Source organism: Suricata suricatta, chromosome 5, assembly GCF_006229205.1.
Source record: "Suricata suricatta isolate VVHF042 chromosome 5, meerkat_22Aug2017_6uvM2_HiC, whole genome shotgun sequence".
NCBI classification, from domain to species: Eukaryota; Metazoa; Chordata; class Mammalia; order Carnivora; family Herpestidae; genus Suricata; species Suricata suricatta.
Window position 1 is genome coordinate 133650548 of NC_043704.1, and position 10605 is coordinate 133661152.

General features: G+C 48.8%; 1 protein-coding gene across 1 annotated transcript in view; it reads left to right on the plus strand.

Annotated features, from left to right (window-relative positions):
- The window catches only part of KAT2B (lysine acetyltransferase 2B), a 99929-nt gene that overhangs the window by 1739 nt on the left and 87585 nt on the right, over positions 1–10605 (plus strand). Inside the window, exon 3 of the mRNA XM_029938770.1 lies at positions 2–139. Coding sequence (XP_029794630.1) covers positions 2–139 — 138 coding nt within the window. The remainder of the gene's footprint in view (position 1; positions 140–10605) is intronic.

Genomic DNA, 10605 nt, shown 5'->3' on the forward strand with positions numbered 1-10605 from the left:
GACGGCAGTGGCGGCGGCGGGCACGGCCGAAGGACCGGGAGGCGGCGGCTCGGCCCGTATCGCCGTGAAGAAGGCGCAACTGCGCTCGGCTCCGCGGGCCAAGAAACTGGAGAAACTCGGAGTGTACTCCGCCTGCAAGGTACTCTCTCGCGACTCCCGGGCCGCCGAAGCGGGGCTGGGCCCCAGCCCGCGGGACCCTCGCCCCCTCCCCCTCCTGCCCCCGTCTCCCGCCTGGGGCCGCTGCACCGCGGAAGTGGTGCTGTCGCCCGCGCCCAATTAGCTTCTTCTCGGACAAGAGTCCTGTCGGGTTGGACGGAGGGGATCGCCGAGACCCGTAGCCTTTCATTCTTCCCCCTTGGAAGGAGTTGCCTCTGCGTCTGCGCTCCTGGGGCTGCCCTGGGGCTTTGTTGCTCTGTAGGAGCTCGCCAGAGGCACCTTCCGGAGAGTGGAGCCGAGCTTACTAAGTGGCGAGCGCCCCAGGGCCAAGGAAACATCGACTGGGGGCATCTGAGAGCCGCCCCCCCCCTTCTCCCGACCTCTCCCCGTGCCCCTTTGGGAGAAGCTGGGTGGAAGGAGTGAGAGTGAATTAGTCTCCAGGACTCCGGCGTTTTGGGATTTCGAAGGGGCGGAACGCGCCGGATGGTAATGTGGGCACAGCCCGAGGCGAGGGTCCGGGAGCTCCCAGCGCCCTAGGCGGTGGGCGGAGGCGCTGCTGCGTGCGGTGACAGCCCCGTCATTATTGTATTATTACTTGTTTAGTTAAAACGCTGTCCCAGCTGCTCGAGGTGTAAACAGGATTTGGCAAGGTGACAGCCCAGCGCAGCGGGCACGACTGCTCAGTTTGAGGACATGCGTTTGTTTCTTGCCATCCCCTCTCCCTCCCAGCTCTCCGCACTCCATTGCCCCTCAGCTGCAGATCCAGATGTGGGCGCCGTGCTCCCGCGGTAGGAGGATTGCCCGAGGCCGCGGGGCAGGCTGGCCCTGCGCTGTCAGCAGCCGCTTTGTTTTGACAGGGTGACAGCTGAGGGGGGCGGGGACTTGGCCTTGTCAGCTCCTGCGGCCTGTGGCCGAGGCGGGGAAGAGACACACACACCTCCCGGGTGCCTCTCCCGCCTGCTGCAAACAGGGTCAAGTTCCCAGATTCCAGATTCCCACAGCCGAGGGGCAGGGGCCACTTCTGAATTTCGATGTAAAGACTATTAATCCTGCTCTCCACAGCGATGCTGTTTTTAGTATTTCTGGAGCTTCTCAACCGCAGTGGAATGTCTCTGCTTACCCCTTTCCCCACACCATTTCACATCCTCATGCATTTGTCGAATGCCTACTGTGTACCCTGGATTGGTTAATTAAATACTTGTTGAATGAATGTAGGATATAGCCTAGTGCTTCTCAAACTTTGAGGTGCATAGGGATCACCTGGGGAGCGGTTACGATGCTAATTCTGAATCAGTAGATCTGGTGAAGGGTGGAGATTGTGGGCTTCCAACAAACTTTCAGATGATGTGGTGCCCGTCCAGTGACCACACCAAGTAGCAAGGCCCTAATTCAGACCTGGGCGATTTATTATTAATCGCTTTTGGGTTCAGTCAAGAAAGCAAATTGTCCTCCTCTGAGGCCAACACATGGTTGGTATTTTAGAAAGGACTGTACAAAAACAGGGGGGAGTGTGCTTCTAAGAAAGGTTGGGGGCCAGGAGGTGGTTACAAAGGGCAGTGGACGAAGGGAGAACTGTGCCCCGAATTGAAAACAAGGTCAGTCCCTTGGTGGACTTGACGTTCTGCAGCCAGTGTGGGTTCGTGCAGGCAGTGTCAGTTCACCGTTTCTGTCCTGGCTTTTTACTGGGTTCCCTTCATGAACACCTCCTGTCTCCCTGCTGCCTGCATCACCTGAATACCGGAAAACGTCCCAGAAGTTTTGGTCCCCAAACCGTGAGCATAGGTTATGTGCCCTGCACTGATCTTTTTGATCCTTTAAAACTTCTGGGTGAGATGTAGCACCTTTGCTAACGTTTGTCATTTGAGTGTCTTATGTTCTGATTCACAACCAAACTCTTAAGGAAGGGAAAGCTTCTCCTTAAAGGCCTCTCTTTCTGCTCCTGCGAGACTCTGAAAATGTTTATTTTTATTTGCTCCTTCATGCGATAAATATTCAGAGGGGTCCCAGCTAGGTGCTAGGCTTTGTGCTAGATGCTGGGGCTGTGGTGCCCAGAATGTGTCCTTCTGGAGCTGCGGAGGGAGTGTGTGCACGTGCACGTGCATGCACGCGGTGGAGGCCTGGGGAGGTGTGCAGCGAAGCATTCACAATGAAGTTAAAAAATCTGCTTTCTTAGTTTTTTTGTCGGAACTCAGAGGAGGGCAGTTCATGGGCTGGAGCATGGGTGGGGTAGGAATGGCTTCCTGGAGGAAGTGTCAGTGGGTGCTAAGGACTCTTGGCAGCGCAGGGTGGGGTGACGTGAAGCTTCTTGAAGAGGAGAAACTGAAAGCACTTGTGAAAGCTTGGAGGTGGGCCAACTGGAGCTAGCGGCGAGGCCGCCAGGTTGGGGGGCATTGTGTGTGGCCCCAGGAATCTTAAGCTGGGGAGTGACATTCTTTCAGATTTGCTTTTTTTTTTTTTTTTAAACTCTGTTTGCTTGGGTGTGAGGGGAGTGTGAGAAAGCAGGTCTGTGGTTCTTTCTCAGCTTGTCTCTCTCCTCATGTAAGAAAGCTCCAAAAGGATTCCTCTGTACCTTTTGTCACTTACTGGGCCCCTTGGCAAGTTGGAAGGAGTAGAGAGGTGAGAGAAGGAGGAGGGACCTGGAAAGGGATGGGTAGTTTACTGGGGGTTGTTAAAATAAAACCAGGTCTCAGACCTGATACTAGATCTGGCCTTTAAACTTCACAAACGAAACAAGAGGAGGAGGGAGCCAGTTCACAGCCAGGATGGTATGCCACACCCTGGAGAGAAGAAAAAAGAAGAAACAAACAAACTTGTTTTGCAGGATCCAGGGTAGAGGTCTTTGAACTATGTTCTGGCAAAGGTTGCTTCAGACAATCTCTTTGCTCCTGTGTGACCCAGGAGTGTGATCATTAAAAATGTCGATCTGACCACATTGTATCTCTCCTTGGGATGTTTAATGTCTCTTTGCTGGGGTCCAGCGGGGCCTGACCACTGCTGTGCCTGGCTCCTTTTTAGGGTCTTTCACCCGTGGTTCCCTCCTACCCCAGGGCCTTTGTACACACTGTTTACTAGTACTGAAAGCCCTTTTGGACTCACTTTCAAATGAACTAACAATTCTTGCAAATCTCACATTCCTTGCATTTTTTAAAAATCCCCTTGGCCAGTCTTCCCATTATAAATTGTTTGGAACCCCCGTGTGTGTACTTTTCTTTCCTAGTGCTTTTATCACAATATTTAATTGTGTGATTATTTGATATGTGTTTGTCTCTAAATAGATTATAAGTGACGTGGTTACTGCCTGGATGAATGAATTAGGGAAGAGAAAACAGAGGAAGCGATGAGCTCTTACGGACTGGCAGTAGTGAAATTTTAGTCTGCTTCTTGACATAGGACATTTTACATAGGACATTTCTAGGTATCTCACAGGTGTTCACAGGACTGGGTGTTTAGTGCTATGAAAGAAACTTAAGTAAATGCATAAGTAGCCCAAATCTAAATCTCCTTGAGTTTAAGTATGACTTAGCTACTTATCTACAAACAAACCCACTGACTCTTTTAGTGAAATAGGGCACTTACGCAGGAGGGGACACAGTATAGTGGCCCAGAGCCTGTGCTTGTGAGCTCACTAATTGGAGTTCAGATTTCAGGGTATCCAGCTGTGTGACCTTGGACAAGCCTCCACTTCCTTGTCCATAAAGTAGGAATAATAATAGCACCTCCTTGCATAACAGGGAGGATTTAAGGTGGGCTGATATGCCTGAGGCATTCAGATGGGGGTCTGGTTCTGGTAAGCCCCTCCCACGGCTCCCGACTGGGGAAGCCCAGTGACCGCGGACGTCAGGAAAGAACATGGGACTTAGAGAATTTCCAGTCTCAGCACTGCGTCCTGTGTGATCCTGGCCATCAGCCATTTAGTTTTTCTCCGAGTCTTGATTACTTCCAAAGTTCCTAGAACCTGACAGTGTCGGATTGATGCTGCTGGCTAGTGGGAATGGCCGTGTTGTCCGTCAGAGCCAGCGGCCACAAAGCATTTATGGAGAACCCAGTTGCTTTGATTTCTGGGCTGACTGCCATCCTTGGGGAGTGACACGGGCTATAAAATTAGGCTTCATTTAAGAAAATAATGGTTTGTAATCTAAAAGTAACACTGATTGTAGAATATGCAGAGGGCAGAGGCAGAGAAAAATCGTCCTGTGTCGGCCAGGAGCCGGTTCCTGGGGCCCTAGAACAAGCCTTCAAGTTGGGGGACAGCCCCCAACGCTTTTGTATCTGTCAGTCAGCCCTCTAGAGAGCAGATTTCTTTTCCAGCTGCAACTTCTAGAGCAGTGGCTCTTACCTAGGAGCTATTTTGCCCCCCAGGGGATATTTGGCGATGTCTGGAGACGTTTTTTGGTCATTGTTACTATGAGGGAGAAAGTATTACTGGCAACCAGTGAGTAGAGGCCAGGATGTTACTAAGCATCCCACTGGGCACAGGACAGACCTGCGCAACAATGATCTGGCCCCAAATTGACAGTAGTGCGAAAGCTGAGAAACTCCGTTTTAGGGGAAAATTATATTGACTCATAATACTGTGTGTACATTTGCAGCATAGGAAACATTAATGCTTTTAAGGTTAATTTGAATAGAACTTGAAACCTGAAAAACCTCACTCTGAATCATGGGGCATATTTCTAAACGGCTTTATTGAACATTATATAATTTATAGATCACAAAACTCACGAGCTGTAAGTGGGCAGCCAGTTGCTTCAGAGTAAAGTTATATATAGCTGTGTAGGCATCACCACAGTTCAGTGTTATAAGTCTTCCGTCTCCCCGAAAAGTTTCATCTGGGCACCTTTTTAAGGTGATATTTTGTATTAATTCATAGTTGGCAAACAGGAGCCAAAGTAGAAATATCCTTTTGGAGACTCTTCAGATAAGTAGAATTATCATAGCAAAGCACAAAACAAGGAAGGGTTTGGATAAGATGTCTTTAAAAGATCAGTCTTTGGCCACATACATCATACCGCATGATTATTTCATACGCGGCAACGTCTCTAAGAGGCGGTATGATGGATTCAGGCACACACATAGGGAAAATATTTTAATTGGCAGCCACAATATAAAAAGCCCTAGAGAAAGATGACCAAATTTAATTGTTTCCTCATAAACGTTCAGGGAAGATGGAAATTCAAGCCTGCAAAGCCTTCAGATTGCAATTTGCAGTTTTATGTAACTGAGAAAGTAGTTTATGGGGCAAAAGAGAACGTTTTGTTTCAAGAAGCATGTGCTTCCACATAGCATTCTGTGGTGCAGGGCTGGAGTGTATTGCTTTTTGTTTGTTTGTCTGTTTGCTTTTAAACTACTGAGCAGATTTAAAGCTGGCCGCATAGGTGGGATTTAATTCTGTTTCAGGAGGTACATCCACAGGTCCAACCCGTCGTAGGGAAGGTCCAGGGTGAAACACACGGTTTCATGTGTGGTTCCACCTCGGGACAGTCAGAACATCTGCTTCTCAGATGAAAGATTTGGATCCTCTGTGCAGTGCCAGGAAAACTTGGATGTCCAAGGCTCAGTGGCCTCTGATTTAGTTCGTTTGTCTCTCCGGGAGAGGAAGGTGGTTATTTAGGAACAGTTGTCAGCGGTTTCTTACTCTTAATGGGTTCCTGCTGCTATCGGGATTCGAACACACAGGCACCCGTGGCAGAGGAGGAGGCGTGCTTGCTACTCTGCGTGGCTGCGTGGAGAAGACTCCAGAGAATCCTCTTCCCTGACCCTCCCTGCTGGGCACGGTTGTGCAGCCACTCAAGTGCCTTGTATTTCCGTTTCCGTATTGGCCAAGTGGGAAGCAAGGTGGCACCTTATCGACGCACTGTGAGGGCCACATGGTTTGGCCGATGTCAGAGTTCCTGGAAGACAGGCATTCCACCCAGCTCTCTTTTATTTCATTTCTGGAAACTTTCCATCGGTATCAGCGGTTGTGTTGACAGTGTTTTGCCTCCTGTCATTTGATTCTTCTACCTGGGGCAAGAGGAAGGTAAGGAAGGTCATTTTACTAGCGGAGAACTGAGACCCAGAGAGGGTAAGCACCTCCCTCAAGCAGCAGGGCTCACTCCCGGCAGAGCGGGCCCAGGTCGGATTTTCTTTCCAGCGCACGATTGTGCGTCCTCTTCCTCGCCTTTCTCGTGGGCTGGAGAGGGGTGTTCTGAATCTCAATGGTTTACCGAGAGGATTTGTCTCAGGCGATCGATTGCTCTCATCTGACATTTATTGTTACTCCTATTGAGAGGCATGTTCAAAGGCTTTTCTAGTTCATTGAATCTGTGCAGGCCATACAGCACACAAAATAAGCGTTCTTTATTCCCGGCCTAGGGCATGCCCTTGATTGTTTTAAAGCTGACTATCAACAACGGTCACCGTGCTGGCCCATTACAATTCCTGGTTGAAGGAAGCCGAAAGCGATACCTACTCAGGCTGTAGAAGGTGCCAGATGTGTCAGGGAGGTAGGGAACTGACTGTCCTGGACGGCTAGAGGTCCCCAGATAGCTCTGCCGAGCACTGCACGCACAGCAGTGTTTCAGTACAATTCAGAGGAAAGCCTTTGTTTTTAACTTTTAGTATGAGACAGTAAAGTGCTCATATCATAAGCTTGATGAATTTGTACGTAGGCACAGAGCCATGCAGCTGCCGCCAGATACAGCCCGGGCGCGTTGCCAGCACCTCTGAGGGCCCCTGCTGCCTCCTTCCCACCTCTGCTAACCCTGATTCTGACTTCTCTTACTAGAGATTACTTTTGCTTTTCTTAAACTTGACATAAATGGAATGGTATGGTCTGAATTCTTTTGCATCTGACTTTTGTCACTCATGTGATGTCTGAGGGCTGTGTCCATGTTGTTGCATGTAGAAGGAGTTTGTAAAGATGTTTTTATTTATTATAGTTATTTAAGTTTATTTACTTATTTTGAGAGAGAAGAGGAGGGGCAGAGAGAGAGAATTCCAAGCAGGCTCTGCACCATCAACATATAGCCTGACATGTGGCTCAAACCCATGAACCACAAGATCATGACCTCAGCCCAAATCAGGAGTCGGACACTTAACCGACTGAGCCACCCAGGTGCCCCAGGACACATGTTTTTAACCTAAAAATAAGTTTACAAATTGTCAGCCATTTTCAGGATGGAAGTCGTTGGATGTGGACAACTTCATTAAATGGACTTTAATTAAATCCTTGAAAGAAAAGATGGGAATTTGCTATTCCAGAATTTAGCCTATGTGGAAGTTCTTGGAATGTAGGGAAGAACGCATGAGAGCAGAAATGGGGACAAGAAACTAAGGAGGGGGGCGCCTGGGTGGCTCAGTCAGTTAAGCATTTGACTCTTGATTTCAGCTCAGGTCACAATCTCACAGTTTGTGGGATCAAACCCGGCATTAGGCTGTGTACTGACAGTGTCCTCAGAGCCTGCTTGGGATTCTCTCTCTCTCCTCTCTCTGCCCCCTTTCCCCCCACTCTTGCACACATGCTCTTTCTCTCTCAAAATGAATAAATAAAACTTAAAAATACAAAAAAAAAAAAAAAAGAAACCAGGGAGGGCTGTGGATAAGCCTTGGGGCAGAGGAGGAGCAGGATGCGGGGAGGCGGGTGCCGGGGGGCGCTGTGATGTCACAGCTGGTGGAGTGGCCAGCCTGCATCGGTGGTGGGTCCTTACGGGTAGATATCCAGGGGGGTCTTGCGGTCACCGTCCGTGGTTCTGGAAGATGTCTAGAGCTACGCGCAGTACCCTTGCAAGCCCTGCAGAACCATGTCGGGAGCTATGGTAGGCTTTCTGGAAGGCTGGCCAGAACGCAGCACGCAAAGCTCTGCTGTGTTATTGGCCAAGGGGATGGAAATGCAGGAAAGAGGTCATTTTCCTTCATCCCGGAAGCGGGTGCTGAGACCACTGAAGGCCGCCTTGTCTTGGGGAGTGCAGTAAGGAGCGCAGTAAGGAGCGCAGATTATTCTATAGCCCCACACAGTTTTGGCACAATTTTCATCCTTGAAAACTCATATGAAACATGTAAGCTTATTTCAGGGAATCCTATGGACTCTCCACTTATGAAGTAATGTTTTCTGTAATTGATGTATTTAACCCAACAGGATTTTTTTTTTACTTTTTTACTGTGTGCACATGTTCATGGGGGTTTATTTATTCTACACTTATTTCCATGGGCTGCTTTAGATTTCTGTTTAGGGAGCTCCTATCTAAATGCCTTACGAACAATTCATCACCTTTAATCACGACTGAAATAGAATGGAATCTTTATAATATTGAATAGCTTTCCTGTCTGGCATTTCATGATGCATATTGACACCCCCTGCACTGCACCCTTTTCTTCTCCAGGTATTGGTGTGGCTTGTTGTCAGACCTCATTCTGGTCTGTTTTCAAATGCCAACTCCTTGGAGAAGCCTTCTTGAACCCCCTCCCCCTTGCCAAACATAGCAGCACCCCATCACTCTCTAAGGTTACCTGCTTTGCTTTCCTTTTCTGCAGTTTTCAACACGGGGATACATTATAGTGTTGTTTCCTTTGTGACAGAAGCGGGGACTTCGGTCCACTTCGTATTCCCGGTCCACTGACTATGCCTTGCATATAGCAGGTGCTTAATGCATATTTGTTAAATAAGTGGGTAATTTCATATTCACAGTGAATTTCATATTCCCAGGCTTGGTGAGACTGGAGGAGGGGAGATTGTGTGTCGAGACAAGGCGCCTGAAGCTCAGAGAGGTTTAGTGACTCGCCCAAAGCTGTGTGGTTGCGGAGCTGGGGCTGGAACAGCATCTTCTGACTCTGTAACTAAGTGTGGTTCCCGGTGAGCTCACAGCAGACCTGAGGGCGTGCAGTGCTTGTCACACGGCCTGGACTTAGGGGACCAGACAGAGCAAGGAGAGCGGGCTTTCCTTAACCGTGGGTGTGAGTTAATCCTTCCTGTTAATCCTTCTGTGAGAGAATGATGTGGACTTCTTTGACCACCATTTCCTCTTCTGCACATTGGAAGTAAATTCTCACAAGTGTCTTGTGTGTATTGTGAGACCAGCGAGTTAAAACCTATGAAGTGACAAGAAGGCCCTACCATATATCCTAAAAGTCTACAATGTGTTAGTGAACTAGGAAAAAAATCACCTACAAAGGCATGTTTTCTTTTTTTTTTTAATGTTTGTTTATTTTTGAGAGGGTCAGGGGCAGAGAGAGAGGGAGACACAGAATCTAAAGCAGGCTCCAAGCGCTCAGCACAGAGCCCAACGTGGGTCTTGAACCCACAAACTGAGATCATGACCTGAACCGATGTTAGATGGTTAACTGAGCCACCCAGGCATCCCCAAGGGCATATTTTCTAACTACTGTTTATATTTTTTGTTGCTTTGCTGCCTACTTTAACTAAAGGCAATAATTGGGCTTTCTTTAATTTGTTGCTCTGTACCCAGAAACACAGACACGGGGTTTATTATTCCTTAAATCGGGAGGTGCATATATTATTTTGCGTAAAATGTGAATAATCTCTCTCATGATCCTTTTGGAGTGATACATCACCTAACCTTAGGAGGAGGCTGTGAGTAACCCCTTCAGTGACCTCAGAGCAGGACATAGAGGGGCGTTTCCATTAGTTCTATACCCTCCTAAAAAGTCCCCATTGGTTGCATGCTCTTGGTCTGTGCAGCCCTCGGGGAGGTTCTGTGGTATGCAGGAGATTCCAGAAGTACAGGGATGAGACCTGCGTAGTATCACAGTGACTGATGGTGGCAGCTCTGATTTGCATCAGCTCTAACAAGCCGGTGTTGAAACGGAGTGGCAGAATGCCAAGGAAGTCAAGGTCAGCATACTTTGAAATAGCAAAGTGAGTCATGTAACCCAGGATTTGCACATACCCACAGGACTACCTGACTCACCCCCGCTCCAAAGGGACACGTCCACAGGTATTGTTAGGTGCCTGTGCCCAGGCTCTGTCCTGGTGGGTGGCAAGCGACAAAAAGGAAGTGAAAGCCACAAGGAGCCCCACATCTTGCTGGGGAGACAGATAGGGCGGGAAAGAAGAATTCAAGTGAATAATGAAGCATGAAGTCAGCGCAGAGAGAAACCAGCAGAAGCTGGGGGCAGTTGGAAGTGTAGGAGAGAGGCTCGGCCTAGGTGGAGTGAACAGTTTAAAACAGCAAGAAGCAAAAGTGAAAGGAGCAGGACAGAGTGGTCTGGGACGTGGATCTAGGCAAGACTGTCTGGGCTTGAGTGCTGAAATGCTGCTCCCTCGCTGCGCGAGCGTGGGGGGATTACTTACCCTCTGCAAGCCTCAGATTGCACAGCTGAATATGGGGAGTGTGATGTTGTCGACTTCATCCATTCATTCAGCAAACTGTGACGGCGTGTGCCAGGCATTGATTTAGATGCTGGGGATACAGTGACAGATGGGTTTTTATTCTTGCAGAGCTTGCTTTCTGG